The sequence below is a fragment of the Girardinichthys multiradiatus genome, chromosome 2, assembly GCF_021462225.1.
Source record: "Girardinichthys multiradiatus isolate DD_20200921_A chromosome 2, DD_fGirMul_XY1, whole genome shotgun sequence".
In the NCBI taxonomy this organism is placed as follows: Eukaryota; Metazoa; Chordata; class Actinopteri; order Cyprinodontiformes; family Goodeidae; genus Girardinichthys; species Girardinichthys multiradiatus.
In genome coordinates this window covers 50,992,419-51,012,574 of record NC_061795.1, presented here as the reverse complement: position 1 = coordinate 51,012,574, position 20,156 = coordinate 50,992,419, and the positions used below count along the sequence as shown (strand labels likewise).

The following is a 20,156-nucleotide window of genomic DNA, read 5'->3' as shown; positions in this document are numbered from 1 at the left end:
CTGGTGAAATTAGGATGTCGCTTATTAATATGTTATCTAGATTACATCAAATTAGAATATATCTAAATTAATACACTGAAAAAGTAGAAACAAATATGCAGAAACAATATAAACAATTTTTTGTCTGAATGCAGTTGATTGTGGCGTAAGTAAAAAGAAATTTGGAGAAATAAGTGGAACCAACTGTTGCTTACCAGCAGCTCTTGTGGTCTAATGGAGTTGTCTGTGTAGATGCAAAGCTTCTCTGCAGTTAATGGACGAGTCTCTTTCAACTTGGAAGCAAGAAACATGCAAACTGCTCCCAGCAGCTGCAGGTTACACTTTTTGATTGGTACCATTGCTAAAAATCTGTCCAAGTAGTTCATGGCCAAAGGAAAAACTTCTTCCTCGCACTTCTGCTCCTCGCAGACCTGAATAAAGACACAGCAGAACATGCAGCATGATGAGAACTTTCAGTCACATCACCTATTTTACTGTAAGCCTTAATGCATAGAAAACCTTTATGTTAAAACGAAATAAAAGAATAATGACATAAAGAGCGCATATAATTCCAGTGACACACATAGTTGGGGCCCGGCCAAGAATTCGGCCCAACCCAAACCGGTTGCGACATCATGCATTGGTTCCAAATCAATTTCCTTACAAAGAGCCAAATAAATGTTGGATCCATACGGTCAATAAAGCTACATTCCCGCAATTCAATCACCAAGACACGAATTCAAGTCGCAATGAACCGAGCCAAAAAACTCCCCGACAGCGCAGCACACGGAAACTGGCTTTTTTCTCAGTCGTCATGTTTTCATAAAATATTTAAAAATATAAATAAATTATTTAGACCCTTTTTCTTCACGCGATAATCTTCTGGGGGGGATTCCACATCATAGCCGACCATTCCCATCCAAATCCGTTCGCGATGAATATGATTAAAACGTCAAAATAAGACGCGAGTCGGGACTGCTCGGTCCGAAGTGCGTCACTGCGGAGCCGATATAATTATTTCAAAAATTAATTAAAAATATCCTGTGAGTCGCATCGTGACAGTATTCACATGAAAATAAAGCTCAAAGGCTCTCCTTAGTTTTCATGCAGATGTTGATCACAAATATTCCACCAATTTCTACAAATCGAACCTAATTCCCGAGAAAGCACCAGAGAACAGCTAAGGCCCTCGCCCCTTCCGACATTTTAAACAGATGCCCTAAATGTTTGCATCTCTTTGTGGGCTCGTTTCTGTGTCCAGGGGACACCTGAGGTTCTCCTCTGATATTACCGAACCTGCTCAGCGGCTGTTACTGCCTGTGTGATTCTGTAAATGATTTTAAAAGGCAACAAGCGCTCCTGCGAAAAGCAACATGGCGATAACAGCACAAGGCAGCGCTGCATGGAGGAGTGCATACGTGTGCATGGAAACATGCATGTCATCTACAGTAATACTAATATTAAAGGAATCATCCAACCTTCCGTGCAAACAGCGACAGGGAGAAATTCTGGACTCCCCCAGATGTCAGAACCCTGTTTCAGAGAAGGGAGTCCGGAGGATCGGACTTTAAATTGAAAAGTGTGCTGGGATCGACATATTAGGTCAATAAAAACACAGACCGATGCGTCAAATATGCAGCTCATGACAAACATGACCCAGAAGGTTTGAAGCACCATCAAAGGGAGGCTTTACAGTCGAGCACGGAAATAAGAGTTGTGAGTCGGTACAAGTACCTCCAACATCCACGTAGCGACCATCCTCCTCATAAAGGGCTGAATGTCTTTCTGGACGCATTTGAAATAAGAATACTGGGGCAAAAACCTCTCCTCGATAGTTAACAATCTCTGCAGAACTCTGTCATCACGCAGGAGGTTCGGATCGGGACGAGCTCGTATGTTGGTGTCCATTTCGAGGCAGAGCAGCTCCATGGTTTTGGGGCGGAAGGGGGATCTTTCAACTTAAGTTACTAAAATAAAGACGTAGAATCTGTCCTTCTGACACATAAAACATGCGTTGCAGCGCGAAAGGTAGCAGGGCGAGTCTTTTAGAGGCATAAAAAGTGAGACTGCAGGGGCTCCGGGAGTCGTCCTGCCTCTCCTTGCTAACAACTTTTTTCCTCTCTCTCCACAGTGCGTCTCTATATCTCATCCGCTGCGCGCATTTGAAGCCTGCCCTGCGTGCGCCACTGACGCAATTCGCTTCATTAGGTCTGCATAAACCAGATGCAACTCTGTTCTGCTGTCCCTCTTTCTTTCTGTCCTACTGAGCAAAACGACTCAGCCTGCAAGGTCTCACAAAAAATGCAAATCAATCTCAACTTTCGTCACACGTTTTATTTACTTGATAATTTACTTTTATAAAGATATAAACACATGCATCAAAATACAAAAAAAGATTAATGTTACAGATTCAGAAACACAGACTCAATTATTTCATCCTCTATTATTGTTTGTTGCAGTTTTATAACTAAAGTGAACGACGAGCAGCTATGTGGTTGATTTTCTGTGTGTGTTTGGATGGTGAACATCAGCAGAACCTGCAACCATGCAAGAGAGCGAGGAGAGGACACAACCACCCATCCACCCACTCACACACACACACGGACATATGGTCTTACGTGTTACTTTTTTATAGAAGACACGAACAACTTGTGGTTTATGAGATAGCTTTCTAGGAAATTTAAGCAGCGTTGAATTTTTTTCTCTTTTTTCTGCATTATCTTCTCCCGCAGATAACAAAAAGATGAGACTCGTTTGCTTTGCCTCACTGAATGATATTAACCGGCTCCTGCTCTAAATCACACTATTATTTCAGAGTTTAGATGTCATTTACATGGAAAACAAGCAGGTGGAAACCAGGCTGAGGGCAGATGATTAAAAAAATAACTGCCAAAAATGATTTAGCTGCACATACAGTCACAAAAGGAATCTGCATGTGTAAATATGTTAATCCCTGTCCCATTCTTAGTCAACTTCAAAGACTGAGCCTTGAATGAAACGAGACATCAGCGCATGAGGGGAAGACTGAGGGCTGTTAAGTCCTCAGAGCTTTGGAGCTGTTAATTTCCATCCCAATCTCGGTGCCTGTACGGGGATGCATGTGAGAAAAGTGGGGGAAATGTCTCTTTAAAGTTTTTTCTTCCCAGTCTAAGTTTTTTTTTTTCTCCTCCCCGCGAGTCTATTTGCATAGCCAATAGCTCTGCAGCGATTGTTACTGGGCAGACTTTATGTTTACCTCCCTCTCTCCTCCCTCTCACTGTCGTGGTCATTTGTCAGTGTGAGTCCTTCAGGGATGGCCGCTGCAGCCCACCTGACACCCGCCTCATGGGGGTCCCAGGGGACCTTGGAATTAACAGTCGGGACCTTAAACTGGAGTGAAAGATGGAGCCAGATATTTCATGCCAACTACAATAAAAAGATATTTATTGGTAAAATTTATATTTTCCTGCTCACTCAAACTGCTCTTCCTCTGAACTTTTATTTCACAAAACATTCGGAGATCGGGAAATCCATTAAAAAAGTTGGTAGAGAGCGGCCACCATGTGCAAAGTCTATACCCTCCATGCGGGAGTCCTCGGTTCGATTCCCGCTCTTGGGTCATTTGCTGCTTATCTTCCCTTTCTCTTTACTAGTGCCAAAAACCCCGCACCTTTCTAAAGAAGAAAACGTTTAGAGACTCTAATAGAGGACAGTTTAAAAAGTAGAAATAAAAAGTTTTAGCGCAGCAGAAGCAGATGAGAAACATCTTCCAAACAACCAACAGCATCAGCGCGTCCTAACTATCCAGGATGTCCAATTACGCACCTTTAACTCGTCATCTCCAGCGTTTCCTCACCAGGTGAGGTCGGAAAGAGTTGCTTTTATTTTCTTATTTTCTCAGTGAGCAAATTAATAGAACCACTAAACCTCCACCCATAAAACACTCTTAAACCGAAAAATCCTCTTAATCATAACAGATGAAAAATAGCATTTTATTTAAATAAAACTGCACAAATTCCCCGCAGGATGTTCTTTAAAACAAATAATATTTCACATTAGAACTTAGAAGAACCTTTTCCAATTCGATTGGACAAACTGGATCTGATTCCCCATTTAAGCATCTTTAAGCTTCATGTCCTTAAATTCAAGCTTTGTTGCTATTGTTTCTGTCTGAGTGAGAACAGCAGCGCCGCATTCTTGTCCCCGGAAGTATTCAATTATCACATCCGAAAGAAAATCGGAACACATCCTGCCTTTTAGAAACCAGACCGAGTCAAGACATTACTCAGCCCAAGGCGGACTGGGACAGAACCGATCACCACAAACCCGAAGTTTGATTGAAAACTGGGGGCTACGCTGCAGACATGCCTTTCAGTCTGAATCAGGTCAAGAACAAGAAATTCCCGAAAAACAAAAACTCTCTCCTTTATGGGTTATTATGCATATTTGGAGATCTGAGAATACGTGTATATTTATTTTATATTTTTTTGGACATTTTTCGAAATAAAATTATTCTTTGAAAGGAAGGTAAATTAATGACGTCCCTCAAGGATGTTTTACGGCTTTTTTAAAAAGGCAGATTTAAAGTCATGTCTAAATAAAGTAACATCTGGTCAGTTTTTGCAGAGTGACTCATCATCACGCATCTCCGCACCTTTCACGGTTTAAATCAGCAGCGCAGCAGCCAATCAGCAGGCGTCTCTTACCGACACCAACATGCGGATCTGAGGCAGACACGGTTCTCCACAAGACCAGAAACGTGTCGGAGGGGAATTTGGTGCACCGAAAGAGTTGAGAAATGACAGCAGCTCATGTGTGACTGGTTCTGGAAATAAAAGCAACGAAGAGGGTTATTAAACAGCTCCGTTCAAAAAAATCATGCAAGAAAGTCATTTTTTTTACAACAATTTGTTACTAAAACACACAAATCTCTCTAAAGATCCGTTTTCCTAAAATATTGCTATTTAAAAATGGTTTAAATGTCTGCAGTTTTACACAGTTAATGGACTAAAGAGATTTAGAGAGAAATTGGTCACGAATTTATAGCAAATCAAAATATTAAAATAAATATCTTTTATGTGTGAATTGGTTACAAAATGATTCACAAGGAAGAGGATGAGAACGGTTGCATTTAAAGCAAGCTTTCTGGTTTTTCTCTCCACAACAATAGACTATGTCTATTTGTTGTTCCTAAAAAGACTAAAACATCTGGATGAACTTGTTTTAGAAGACAAAATCTCTCCAGGTGTGTGTGAGAATGCTGTCTAAAAGCAACAATCCTGCATCAACAAGTCAGCAACTTCTACAGAGGAATCAATTCTTTTAGCTCAAAAACCCCAAAAATACGTTATTTACTGATCATTATCTGCTTTATTCTATTAATTTTAATAAATAAAATAAACTAAAAAAGAATTTGGTTTAATTATTTAGACAATTACAATAAAATGATAACATTTAAGATTCCATCTGATGTACTTTGAGTTATTGTATATCTGAGCTTTGAAGGTTTACATAACTAAGATATTTACCAGAACCAATTTTTGGAATTATTTGTGATAAACTAAGTAATAATTGACCAAAAAGCCCTGTTATATTCAAATTTAGATTTCGCAAAATTACACAATTACACTCTTTCAAAAAAAAAAAAAAAAAAAAAACTCAGTTAAAAGATGTTTAATTTGCATCTTGCAAAATTAATTAACTAGATATACATAAAAGTAAGAGATACAAAATAATCTTTAAAAACGAGATTTTTTAGGTTAAAAGTTGATGTTTGTGTTGAAAATGTGCCTTTCATTCATAGAAACATTTTAAAAACGTTAAAACGATTAAAAATGAAAAAAAAAAAAACAACAACAAAATGTTTTTTCTGAATAATCCAGCATCAGGTGAGATCTTCTCCACAGCCCTGACCTGGGAGTCTGTCCACTCCAGAGTGAATAAAGAGCAGAAAGAAAACTCAACCATTGTTCAGGAAAACATGTCAGATACATTTTTATTTAAAAAGAAGAAAACTGTTTCAAATCGATGATTTTCTCACCTAAAAATGTTTTTATCCGCCATTTCAAACCATTTGCTTATAATGCCCACATTTCCTCATTTTGCTCTTTTTCTCTGTGGTTGAATAGCTGCAGATGTGTGTGTGTGTGTGTGTTTATGAGCCAAACAACAACAATATACAGAAAGTTACTCATCCATGATCCAAAAACACCAGACATTATGCAAAGTTTTACTGGAAAATATTGTGTTCAACTAAGCAACTCTGAACCATCACAAACTGGAGCTTGGAAATAAAAATGAGATGTTTTCAGTGTGAGATCTTCACTCTTCTGAAACCACCAAACAATCTGGAGGAAGAACAGGTCAACTTGTCTTTAAAGGTACAATTCAATTCAATTCAGTTTTATTTATATAGCGTCAATTCACAAAACATGTCGTCTCAAGGTTCTTCACAACAGTCAGGTTCATACATTCTAATTAATCCTAACCATTAAACAGTTCAGTCAGATTCAGTTATTTATTCAAATTGGATAAAAAGTTTTTCTATCTAAGGAAACCCAGCAGATTGCATCCAGTCAGTGACTTGCAGCATTCACTCCTCCTGGATGAGCATGTAGAGACAGTGGACAGTCACTGGTGTTGACTTTGCAGCAATCCCTCATACTGAGCTCAAATCTCTACAAGAATAAAATGAATTAATACTGATTAATCCAGGAACATTTAGATTATCAGGAAGTTTAAAACCCAACCCAGAGACTCTGACATGAAACCACCCAGCCTCCTGCAGAGATGATAAACAGCTCATCCACTTGAGCACCACTTAGGATATTTTTCCTCTTACTTTCACCTCGTGCATTCATTCAGTTTGAAGCTTTTCGGTTTGAACATCTCCAGCATGATTGTTGTCTCCACTAACCACCAGCAGGAGTTTTGTGACATTCCCCTTCATACTCTGTCTGATGTTGCAACAAAGTAGCTTTCTGAGGGAGTTTCTCTGCAAACTCCCTTAGAAATTCTTGATGCAAACATCTCCTCCCGAATTCTTGATGCCCTTATATCATCAGCTGGATGGGGGACGACAAAGTGTCAAAAGATCCAGAGCAAAGACATGTGGGAGGAAGACCTTGACCTAGATGAGAGTCAGGGTGGTATTTCTCAGGTATTCCTTATTAGCTGTTAAAAAGATTTCCACTCTGTACAGCCTTCCCACTTAAATCAGTGATGTTTCAGACACTAAATGTTTCTGCAAGAGTTTAGTGGGGACGATTAATCCAAAATGTCTGAAATTGACCTCAGATGCTCATTGATGAAACAGCCCAGACTCTCATAAACACAGAACATTGTAGTTGTCTTTAATCTGCATCTCCAGTTAGGTTCTGTTTCCATGGCAGACAAGAATAAACGCTACTTTCATCATCGATTGGTTATCTTTCGCCAGAGTGTCAGCATCCTTAAACTGCGCACAGGTACTGCTGCAATGCATGTTTATATAAAGCACATGAATGACATATCTTTGCAATAAAAGGTGCCAGTTCCCGCTTTAGTAATCTATAACCAAACTGGTATCACTTCAAACCAGCTTTGAAATAAGAAATCTGAATGGTTTGAGCTGAAAACGTTTCTGTAAATCTGTCTGACTTTGTACTTAAACCGTTAAGGTGGCTTATTCAGGAAAACACTCCCTTACCTGCTGTAGATCATCTTAAAGATGTTGCAATGTTGCATATGACCATGCTGCAGGTGCAACTAACATTGAGGAAATTATTTTAGATGATTTGGTGCTTTATGAAGATGATGAAATCTAGGAAGAGTAAAAGCCTCATTTCTGACTAAAAGCCATTATGTTCCACGTCTGAGTCCATCACAGATTTCAGTTACAGCTTGATGAGAGACAGAGATGTTCCTCTAGAGTGAGCATTGTGTTAAATACATCAGTGGAACAATGTGGTCTGGTTGCTTTGGTCAAGTCTTCAGTTAACTCGAGAGACAAACCGTCTGGTATTCATTTACCTTTCTTCCACCCCTTCACCCTGTTCTTCATCCCTCCCCTTGTTCACCTGCTTGACCTTGTCCTTTAAACTCCACCAACACTCATTCATATGTTCATCAAATCAGGGTCCAAATGAGCCAGGAGAAAGGAGGGTCTGCAGCCCCAGCTGCTAAATAATGTCAATATTTCATTTGTCCAACAGGACAAACTGCTTTCTCCTCCTTTTTTTGTCCACATAACAGCAACAATGAAAGCGGCTTTGCTCCGACTGCTGCTGCTGGCTCCCCCCCTGGAGCTTCTTCAGGATTTTCCCATGTTCATATCACCAGCCCTTGACTTTGTCACTCATTCAACAGCTGCTTGCTGATACCGCATCACTGTTGCAGCCGATTGCTCCCCCTTCTTTCGTTGCGCACACCAAGAACAAAGGCATTGTTAATCCCACTCAGACCTTGACACATACAGAATGCAAGGACTTTTTGTACAAAAAAAACTTCCAAAAATTGTGTCTGTTGGTGCGCTGGGAGGATCAACATCCTGAGGACTTCCACCTGGGATCAGAACAAGTTCAGACTAAAACACGCGGAGCCTGAGGTCAGAGAGATCCTGAAGCTTATCAACAAAGCTTGCTGGCATTTGAGAAATGATCACACTCCAGTGAATAAGTGCACTTACAGCACTGCACAGTTACATTTCACTTAATGTCCAGTGGCTTTTTTTCCACTAACAGATGTATGGACTCCCCTACACAATTTTGCAAAAACACAGTCTAAAAAGCAGCAGTGAAGAAAAAACTACAAATTCTGCTTTGGGTGAATTTGGAGTGATGACATCACAAAAGGGAACAGAATCAAGTTGGTATCACTGCGGCTGATGAAACCTTTGAGTTGCATCTGAGCTGTGAGCTGTTCAGATTTTGACATCAAAGATGCTGCTGCTGATGGTGAAGCTTGAGCAAACAGTAACAACAGCAACGATCATCTTCAGAACCTTCATTGGGACAAATTGGTTCATATTCCTTTTACATCTGACTGGTTTTGATACATATTTGCCACTTGCTAAATGAATAATTGCCATATTCAGCTCAAATCACTTAAATTTACTAAGATGGCTGAGCAGTACAGTGGCGTTCCATGCAGCCTGGACTTTTAGATGAATTACTTCAGCTTACCTGAAAAACATCTTTAGTTCTGACTGCAGAGTGACAAGGTTTTTTATCACCTGTCTCTGCTGTTGACCAGAACAATGTTGGAGGTACCTGCTGTACTACAGGTGGGCTCATTAAACACTACAAATTCTAAGGAATTTGCTTCCTTGCAGACGTCTTCTGCTTTCAGTCAGCTTTCAGGTTATCAAATTAATCAAACAAATGTTAACATCTGAGGAACAATAGCCTGGGAAAAAACAAACATGTCTCAGATAATAAATTGAATTATTAAGGGAAATAAACTAATCAAACCAACCTAAGTAATTACCCCCTAAACCTAACAATAGCCGGTTCCATGCTTGGCAGCAGCGGCTGCCATCAACTGTTTGGGATAACTGGTAATGAGTCTTCAGGATCACTTGGGAGGAATGTTTGCAGAACTGCTTGCAGAATTATTCTAACACAGACACATTGGAGGGTTTTCCAGCATGAACAGACTGTTTAAGGTTATGCTACAGCATCTCAATCAGATTTAAGTCCAGAATTTGACTAGACCACTCCACAACCTTCGTTTTGTTTTTTGAGCCATTCAGAGGTGGACCTTCGGGTGTGTTTTGGATCATTGTTCTGCTGCAGAACCCAAGTGAGCTTGAGCTTAAGGTATCGAAACTATGGTTGCACATTTTCCTTCAGGAGTTTCTGCCAGAGAGCAGAATTCTTGGTTCTATCAACCACAGCAGGCTGTCTTGAAGGTCTTGAAGCAGCAAAGCAGCCTAGAGCATCACACCACCATCATGTTTGACTGAAGCTATGATGTTCTGTTTCTGTAATACTGTGATGGTATTACCCTAGATATAAGGAGATGTACTCCTTCCATTAATGTCCCCCTTTGTCTCATGTGTCCACAGAATATTTTCCTAAAACTCTTGAAGATCATCAAGATGCTTTTTGGTAATGTGAGACGGGCCTTTGTGGTCTTTTAGGTCAGGAATAGTTCTGGGTTTGGAACTCTCCCATGGAGGCTATTTTTGCATTTCTTATTGTTAAATCATGACCTCTGACCTTAACTGAGACAGGGAGGCCATGAGTCATTTGGTTCTGCTGTTGGACCACTTGTTGGCTGAATATTGGACTAGTTGCATGGTGCTGGACGCCACCAGGCCTCCTGGTGTTTTCGGCCATTTTGTATCCAGGACAGTCCGCTCCTACAAAACCCCGTCGGACACTACGACTGATATGACGGGGCGTCCCAAGTCTGACGTCACAAGACGCTATATAACAGGGCCTCCATTTTGAACACTCGCCTTCAGCTGGAGACTGGGTCCGGTTACCAAGCATCTGAAGCATCACCTGGGAAGAGTCCCGAGTGGATTTCATTTATTCTCTCTCGTTGGCCAACGAACAATTCATAACTGAGGTTTCTGGACTAAGAAGAACAGAAATTTCACTCTGCTGATCGAAGACGTGAGTTTAACACGTAACAAAACACGGAGTTTCGAGGAGATGGACCGCCACCGTGTTTTATCCTAAGTCGACTTTGATGGTCAGATCACTTTTTTTTTCCCTTTTCGCCAAGGAGGCCAAAAGACGAAGATTGACCGCTTTCTTGGAGTTTAACTGCGGACATGCAGCAACGCTTCACCCCCCCTTTTTCCTCTCACACTCGCTGCCCCAGAAGGAAACTTCAACAAGTAAAACCCATCCTTTATTTTAATCTTTTATTTTTATTTCTTTATTAGGAATAGCCGGACAGGGTAGAGGAGATCTTTAGTGCAGTTAGAATCTAATGTGTTCTGAACGATCTGTGCATGTAACCTTGTTATTGAAACTTTGATGTGCCGTGTTGATGCCTGGAAGCTGCTGCGCTCCCAGCTTTGTGTGTTTTGCGGGGTCATTGAGCACCTGAGAGCAAGCGCGGGTGCGCTGTGAGACTGGACCGCTAAAATAACCTCATGGTGAAATTCCCCATTTTCTTTGTCTTCAACCTCACTGCTTGCTAGCTTGCCGTCAAAAGTTTTATAACCCTTTGTCTGCTCAGGAGTTGGGGGAGGTTTTATGACTGAGTATAACTGAGTTACAGTGGAGCTGCGCCCCAACCTCCACTCACCACCACACCCCTTTTTCATATTATCATTTTGCCATAACTGCTGGTTTGATCCCATACTGCTGTTTTGCCTTACTTCTGTTTAGTTAGATATTTTACCCTTTTTTGCGTAGAACGTTGCATGTTTGAGTAGGTGAAGATTATTAAATCAGAAGAACGGATTGTATCAGGCTGTGATTTAATAAATATTCACATAGATAAAGAGGAGGCGTTTCTGGGTTTATTTGTGTAAAAGTGATTCGTCAGTGAAGATAAGGTTAAAAGTTCCACACGTTTCAGCAGAAACGGTCGATTAAACAGTGACATCTCCGGTAATAGTTATTAATTATTACTGAGTATTTAACGGTTGTAATTATCAAAGGCGTTGAGCCACAATTACAACACCAGAAGACATCTCTGGTCTCAATTCATAAATGAGGATTTTGGTTAAGAAATAAATTTTGTCAAATTATGATTTTTAATTATAATTATTAATAAGGATTAATCAATAAATAATCATAATTCCTAACATGGCGTCCCTGGGTGGGCCTTAAAAAGACAGACATCAAATCACTGTTGCACAGAATAAACAATTGTGATCTCCGTTAACTGGACGTTTTATTGTGAGATTTTTGAGATTCGCACAGAACGTTTGTGAATTAGGGTATATTTTGACTAGTTTGCTCAGTTCTGCTGCAGAGGATAAAATAATCTTTCAGAGGTGTTTGTTGTGGATGCAAGGTGAACGTTGGTTTAACTTGTGGAAAATGTAAAGTTAATTTCTAGGCGGTCAGCCTACTGCATTCAGCTGTAGAAAACCAGCGCTGATAAGCAGCAGACCTTCCCCCAGTGTCCGCTGGGCATAATTACAGTTGTGACCAACATTCTCCCAGTCAGGTGGAGAACAACACCTACATCTGGTGGCCATTTAATAAATTTCAGTTGCAGCTGGATTTCCCAAACCGCAGACCTGCACTCGGTACCATCTGGTGGTCACTAGTGAGAATTGTATTTCCTACTTTGATTTTAATCACTCGATTTATTAACACAGGCAGATAATTCCATCACCTATGATCAAAAGGGCATAACTTAAGTTGAAAGTTGAAGTTACAGATCATTCATTACCACTTTTGGATAAAATGTAAGCGTTTTGCTGGGTTTTCTTGTGTGAAGCATGTTTTGATCTGACTCATAAAACTAACTTAGTTGTCTAACAGGTAGGTAGGTGATTCATATTAGAGAACACTAACATTTATGTGAAGCTAAGAACAGCATTGAATGTTTTAGTTTCGTTTTCCCATTTTTTAAATTTTATTTTGAATTTGGTTTTGGGTTATTTCAAAATTCTTTCTCTTCCTTTTTCTTTCCCTTTTTGGGTGTTTGCTTGATTACTCCCATTAAAGCATAGACTTGGGTAAGCCACAGTTTGAACGGTCAAACCTGTGTGCCCATTTTAAGCAAACCCATACACCTGGAAGATACATATATGAATCAGACAGCTAGCTGAACAGCTTAGCCTGTTGTGTGCTGCTAATTAATTTAGCTATCATTTAATCACTGAACAGCTTAGCCTGTTTGTGTGCTGCTAATTAATTTAGCTATCATTTAATCACTGAACAACCCAGTCTGTTGCGTTGCTGCTAATTTCTTTAGTGGTGGTTCATAGATAAACAGATTTGTGTGTTTGCATTGTGCATTTTGGGCCAAAGATGGAGGGAACATCCCAGACTGCAGCTGGAGATGTGTGTATGGTGGAGGACCCCATAGGAATGCAGGCACAAGAGGTTATTGGGTCATTGATTCTGTTGTCCCCAGAGGAGCATAAAGGTCTCAATGAGTATGGCATTGAGCAATGTGAAGCCAGGATTCCGGAGTTGCTCCAAGTCATTAAAAACCCACCGAAGGACAGACGGTCTCAGATGTGTTAGGACAGCTCACTCTGTTATATCAGCGAAGGTTAATGTTGGAAGTTGACCAGCGCGTTAAACTGCAGTTCGAGCTGAATGATACTTTGCAGATGGTGGATGTCCTTAGAGGTGAACTAACAGAAGTTGGAAATAGATTGGAGACAATAGAGGGTAGCTATGCCACCCCCCATCCCTGGAGGAATGGGGGGACGAACCGAAACCCACCTCACAGGTTGAAACCTTTGGAGGTGAGCCACACCTGCGAAACCCTGAGAGAACCTGCAGGTCAGATCTGGAGGATGTAGAAGCTGCTCTCCAGAGATTACCTTTCCAGGCTCATGGGGATCCCCATACATCCACCGAGGCAAGAACAGGTGTAAGTAGTCAGAATAGGTTCAGTGGTGCGGTGCCCCACCCCACTGCAATCAGCAGCCATGAACGGTACCTGGCTGGGGACCCAGCAGGTGTAAATAGTTCACGGCTCAGATGCGAGCAGCCTTCAAACTTGACTCGCAGTACGGTCCTCTACAATCCCTCACCTCCGCCAAGGCATCAGGAAAGCTACCCCTGGGATTCAGGTGGTTCCTACCGCCCTCAACCGCTGCCCAGGACCCGAGTCCGGGAAGCACAGGGCCCACTGTTGTACCGGGAGCAGCCTCCACTGCCTCCTCCGAGGATGAGGCGTGATGCACTGATACACCCTGAGTGCAGCCGGAGTGAACTTTCCGATGATGACTCAGATGGGCCGGCACCAATCCCTGAGAGTGGATTGCGGACCCACCAGCTTGAGTCCCTTGCCAAAGACATAGAGCATTTCGACCCTAATAATGCAGAATCAAACATTGATGATTATCTTAGGGAAGTGGAACGCTGTCTTCTAGATTTGTACTGCCCATCAGCACGGGAAAAACTGAAGCTCATCTGGAAGACAACATCCAGGAGCGTCCATGTTTTCATGGAGAGCCTGACACCCGCAGTCCGAGACCGTTATTCAACCCTTTGTGAAGCTTTAAGGGAAGAATATTCTGTGTACACGGACTGGGCCTCCACCACACTTGGTGCTTTCACTATCCAGCAAAAGAAAAGCGAAGCACCCAGGGAATATTACCGGCGTTTGAGAGCCGTTTACTTCCAAGGACGCAATGCGCCCGGCATTGAGGAGGAACATGCTTTTAAATCCCTGTTCCTCCACAACCTTCATGAAAGTGTGCGATACGATGTTACTATGCATTGCAGAACCAAGACCATGAGCATGCAAGAGATGCGCAAATATGCTCAGATGGCGTGGGAAACACGTGCTCGCCCGACCAAGGGACCAAAGGGCGAGGCTAGGGTTTTACGGACACATGCAGAAAGGAACAGTCTTGCGTTGGAAGATCAGGAAATGCCTTCAACCAGAACCCATGTGAAGAACAGGTTCAGGAAACAATGTAGGTTTGGTCGGCTGGACTGGGGGGGGGTGGTACTGAATACCAACCACAGTCAAAGTTGCCGGACCACTTCCGGTCGAACAGACGACCTGACCATCACGTGAAGCCTAAAGGTAAACCTGATGGAAAAGGGTGGAACCGACACGCAGAAGGGATCATGGGGAAAGAGATGGAGGAGGCCTTACGTAAGATGGTGACAGAAGCGGTGCGTCAGGCCACCACGCCCCCACAACCCTTGAAACAGGAAGCCGACCCTCCAGTTAAACCAGACTCAAACTTCCCGTCAGCATGACTAGGCGTGGACCCAGTCTCCACAGCCATCAGAGTCTACCTGATCGGATGGGGTGACAAACCTGGGAAACTGCAAGTACCCCTTGAGACCTCCCCAGGAGAAACACCACAAACCATCTTTCCAAGGTTCTCAGGTAAACTGAACCAAAATAGACATGCACGTTGTCTATACTGTGTGATCATGATAGGAGGACATTTCCAACTGAGTTTCTATTCTAAAATAGGATCAGAGATCAACCTGATGCGCCCAATCATGTTTGAGGAGGTGAGTAGAGCCATGCTCTCCTTCATTGAACCATTTCAGGCCGACGTTTGTGATGCAAGCATCACCAGCCACAACCAAAACCGATCATGCATCACTAGTTGGGTGGAGCTGGACATCACACTCGAAGGCATGGCTCTGGTGCACCCCTTCTATATGTGCACATTAAACAAAGAGCTTTTTCTTGGTGGCCAGGACCTGCTGGACAGGCTGGCCCTACTCATTGACTACCACCAGGACCAACTCTGGGTCCAGGCGGAGGTGCAAAACCCACTGGGTGTAAGCAGCAAACCATCCTTGGTGACAAACCAGGTTGCCAGCTTAGAGGAGCCCAAAGAACCTCTTAGGCCCTTGTCGGTGCCAGACATGGGCACCTCTGTGACACAGCTGCACCCAGCAACCCAGAAAACTCCTCCCAGATGCAGTCATGCATCCTTTCTTTGCTCTTTAAAGAACCCAGGTCTGGACACTTAGAACCCCAAAGTGTTGGAAGGTGTACACCTGGAATCCATGTTCATAACAGGAATGCTTCTAGCATTCTGGCTGGAAAATTCATCAACCAGTAGAGAGCTGTATGACCGCTTGTGCCAAAAAGACCCCCTTTTAACTGAGGCACAACACAGCAAAACACTCCTTTTAGCAGACGGGCTACGCCCTCTCCTCAAGACAGCCAGAGTGTGCACCTCCAGTGTGCAGATTGGCATCAAACAGCTCTCCCATGCTTTCAGCATGGTTACAACAGACCAAAGGGGGGTCTCATTATCCTACGCCCATTACTCTCCTGTAGGGTGCCATAGGAGCTACAAAGCCACACTCCGCACCCTCCAACAGATGGCGCACTGGCCTCCAACGTCTCACGACACTCAGGTCTACATCAAAGGATGTTTAACCTGCCGCCAGTTTCAGCCAATCAGTCAACCTCCGCTTCAGCGAAGGGGGGCTACATTACCTTGGTTCCACCTTCAGACCAACTGGGTCGAACCAGCTCCAAAATTAACAGGAGGTAACAAATTCCTCCTAACTGTGACATGCAGCTTCATTAAGTCGGTTGGGTGCTTGTCAGAAAAGGTTGACACCGTCATCCCAGCTGCTGCTGTTTTGCTGAACCAGATGAAGTCCTACATGGAACTCTCCTGCCCAAGAACAGAGCTTGTCTCCATGTCCGGGAAAGGAGAGACCAGTGTGTAGGACTAGTTAAATAGGTGCATGTTTCATTAACTCACACTAACATGCACTAATCACTAACAACTTTCTTCAACAGAAACAGTTAAACATATAACTACATTCTAGGACACAGTCTTAAACTGTAATTTTCCATAACACTCTGCATGCACAGCAGACCCTCACAAAAGTGTTTAAGAATGATGTAATGGACACACATGCTGCCAGAGATTTCATGCAAAATCGTATTAAAGGAGGTTGGTTCATCTGTAGACAGTCCCACCGAGGCACAGATACCCACTGGCCTAGTTCTGCTGAACTTAGTAGAGAAAATCCTAAGTCCATCACAGCAGACACCCTGCAACCTCCACAAACACACCTGGCTTATAGCCAAAGTACTGCAATTCATTTATTCTTTTTCTCCCTCTTTTCACATCTAGATAGTTTAGAGACAGGAGTCATATTAAAACCCATCATCATTTGGAAGAGCTAATGGTTTAAGCCTAAACCTGTTTTAAACATTCGTTTTTTTTTAGATTATACACCGCAAATCGGCAGGTTAAGCGTTTACAGGTCAGGATTGATTCCCTCACATTCATTCCCCCACGGTTCATAGCACCACCTTTGCCAATGACACAGCCAGGGTCCACTGCCTAATAGAAGTTGGATGAATAAGCTATGAACCATGATTTTGTTTTCTTGTTATATATATACATATATATACATGATATCTTTTATTGTTGCTTCATTTTGTCTCAGGGTTACCAAAAGCTGATGACCGAAAGAATGTAATGGTGATATGAATGTATTGTCCTGTATTTTCTCATTGAACAACATAGAAAGGAATGAGTTTAGTCAGAGTTTAGTCCTGCCCAGGCTAACCTCTATCCTGCCCAGTCATAGGTTTTGAGGAACACAGAGACAGTTTTGTTTGTTCTGCTTCACCACGGATCACTGATTAGTCAGCAAAGGACAGAATGGTCCCAGTAGCTTCAAAGACTGCGATTCATCTCACCCTTTGAACCTAGGGGGGAATGTTGGACCACCGCTGAATATTGGACTATTTGCACAGTGCTGGACGCCACCAGGCCTCTTGGTGTTTTCGGCCATTTTGTATCCAGGACAGTCCGTTCCTACAAAACCCCGTCGGACACTACGACTGATATGACGGGGCGTCCCAAGTCTGACGTCACAAGACGCTATATAACAGGGCCTCCATTTTGAATACCCCGCCTTCAGCTGGAGATCGTGACCCGATCACCAACATCTGAAGCATCACCTGGAGAAGAGTCCCGAGTGGATTTAATTTATTCTCTCTCGTTGGCCAACGAACAATTCATAACTGAGGTTTCTGGACTAAGAAGAACAGAAATTTCACTCTGCTGATCGAAGACGTGAGTTTAACACGTAACTAAAAACACAGAGTTTCGAGGAGATGAACCGCCACCGTGTTTTATCCTAAGTCGACTTTGATGGTCAGATCACTTTTTTTTTTCCTTTTCGCCAAGGAGGCCAAAAGACGAAGATTGACCGCTTTCTTGGAGTTTAACTGCGGACACGCAGCAACGCTGCACCCCCCCTTTTTCCTCTCACACTCGCTGCCCAAGAAGGAAACTTCAACAAGTAAAACCCATCCTTTATTTTAATCTTTTATTTTTATTTCTTTATTAGGAATAGCCGGACAGGGTAGAGGAGATCTTTAGTGCAGTTAGAATCTAATGTGTTCTGAATGATCTGTGCATGTAACCTTGTTATTGAAACTTTGATGTGCCGTGTTGATGCCTGGAAGCCGCTGTGCTCCCAGCTTTGTGTGTTTTGCGGGGTCATTGAGCACCTGAGAGCAAGCGCAGGTGTGCTGTGAGACTGGACCGCTAAAATAACCTCATGGTGAAATTCCCTGTTTTTCTTTGTCTTCAACCTCACTGCTTGCTAGCTTGCCGTCAAAAGTTTTATAACCCTTTGTCTGCTCAGGAGTTGGGGGAGGTTTTATGACTGAGTATAACTGAGTTACAGTGGAGCTGCGCCCCAACCTCCACTCACCACCACATCCCTTTTTCATATTATCATTTTGCCATAACTGCTGGTTTGATCCCATACGGACCCACTGCTGTTTTGCCTTACTTCTGTTTAGTTAGTGATTCGTCAGTAAAGATAAGGTTAAAAGTTCCACACGTTTCAGCAGAAACGGTCGATTAAACAGTGACATCTCTGGTAATAGTTATTAATTATTACTGAGTATTTAACGGTTGTAATTATCAAAGGCATTGAGCCACATTTACAACACCAGAAGACATCCCTGGTCTCGATTCATAAATGAGGATTTTGGTTAAGAAATTAATTTAGTCAAATTATGATTTTTAATTATAATTATTGATAAGGATTTATCAATCAATAATCATAATTCCTAACACTGCTGAGGCCTGGTAACCCCCCCATCCTATGTGATGCCTGGAGAGGCATGGAAGCTTGTTAGTGGGAGGGAAGATATTAATTATTAGTTACAGCAAAACAAATAAAAACTGACCACGACATGTTGCTCTGTAGGTGAAAAACTAAATCTAAAATGAGTTCAAGACGTTTTGTTTGCAGCTTTAACAACTCAGTGAGAACATTCATTAAAACATTTGATTCACAAACACTCCCATAACAGACAAAGATGAGAAGGTCATAATGCTGGAGCTTTCACAGATGGAGGTGCATAAAGATGTTAACCATATAGTGACCAAAAAACCTGTAAAAAGAAACCCAGAAACCAAACAGCTGAGGTAAGAACAGCGCTGACATGCAGTCAGAGTTGCTGTCTGTTGCCCTGGTTTCTCCAGTTCTACTGCAGGTGGTAACAGGTGGTGCATTCTGAGGTCACGCCATGATTACTTCAGTTCTGGAGGATTTCCCTCCTGCTGCAACTGCGTGGGCTTCTCTCCTATTTCTGCTGTCACTAATAATAACACTGAACAGAATACACAGGTGACTGAGATGAAAAAAAATTATGAAGAGTAAAATAAGCGGGCGACACAGTTGGCACCACTGTGCTGCAAGGAGGTCCTGGGTTCAACTCCCAGCATGAAGTTTTTCTGTATGCAGTTTGCATGTTCTCCCCATGCACGCGTAGGTTCTCTCTGGGTACTCCGGCTTCCTCCCACAGTCCAAAAACATGACTGTTAGGTTAATTGGTCTTTCTAAATTACCCTTAGGTGTGAATGTGTGCGTGCATGGTTGTTTGTCCTGTGTGTGTCTGTGTTGCCCTGCAATGGATTGGAGACCCGTCTCCCTCTCTCCCTTACACTGCTGGAGATAGGCACCAGCAACCCTGCGACCCAGTATGGAAGAGGCGGGTACAGAAAATGCATGGATGGATTAAAATAAGCAAGATAACTTGTGCACACAAAGTGTGTGATCTGCTCAGTAATCAGTCACTAACGAAGTGGTAGATGCAAACCTTCTTCATTACAGCACCACACATTAATGTGCACTATCGTCCCCGACTTTCTGGATCAAGCTGCAATAATCTGATCCTTTTTGGGAATGTGGGGTTTTAGATTGTAATTTATAGGCCATATCTTTCATGTGTTTGCCCCAGCTCTGCTGGTGGCGTCAGCTGCTGAGCTTGTGTGTGTGTTTAATGGCTACATGTGTCGCTCCCAATCTCACTCTCTGACTGGCACAAAGGTAAAGGGAAGCTTAACAGCCTGGGAAAATCTTGAACAGTGTGAAATTACCTTGATCCAAAGATTCCTGCTGCATACCAGCCCAATGAACCCATAACAGAACAGACACTCAGTCAGATTTCTGCCTGCAGGAACAGCTGAGACATTACAGAGGGAAAGAGTTGCTTCAGGGGTGTGAGGAGGTGAAACAAAGATAAATGAGAGCAGGAAGGAGGCCAACGGCTGGTTAACTCCAGTTTGCAGCAACTGTTGAGTGTAT

The 20,156-nt window shown here is 42.6% G+C and overlaps 1 protein-coding gene across 2 annotated transcripts in view; it reads right to left on the bottom strand.

Moving 5' to 3' along the window:
- The window catches only part of ccnd2a (cyclin D2, a), a 99,904-nt gene that overhangs the window by 21,417 nt on the left and 58,331 nt on the right, over nt 1–20,156 (bottom strand). The window contains exons 1-2 of one of the 2 annotated variants that reach the window (XM_047381893.1): nt 1,714–2,147; nt 195–410 (exon numbers count right to left, since the gene is read on the bottom strand). In XM_047381893.1, the coding sequence (XP_047237849.1) occupies nt 195–410; nt 1,714–1,908 (411 nt within the window). In that variant the 5' untranslated portion in view covers nt 1,909–2,147. Of the gene's footprint in view, nt 1–194; nt 411–1,713; nt 2,148–20,156 lie in introns of those variants that run through there. The other variant, XM_047381902.1, reaches the window with a different exon arrangement.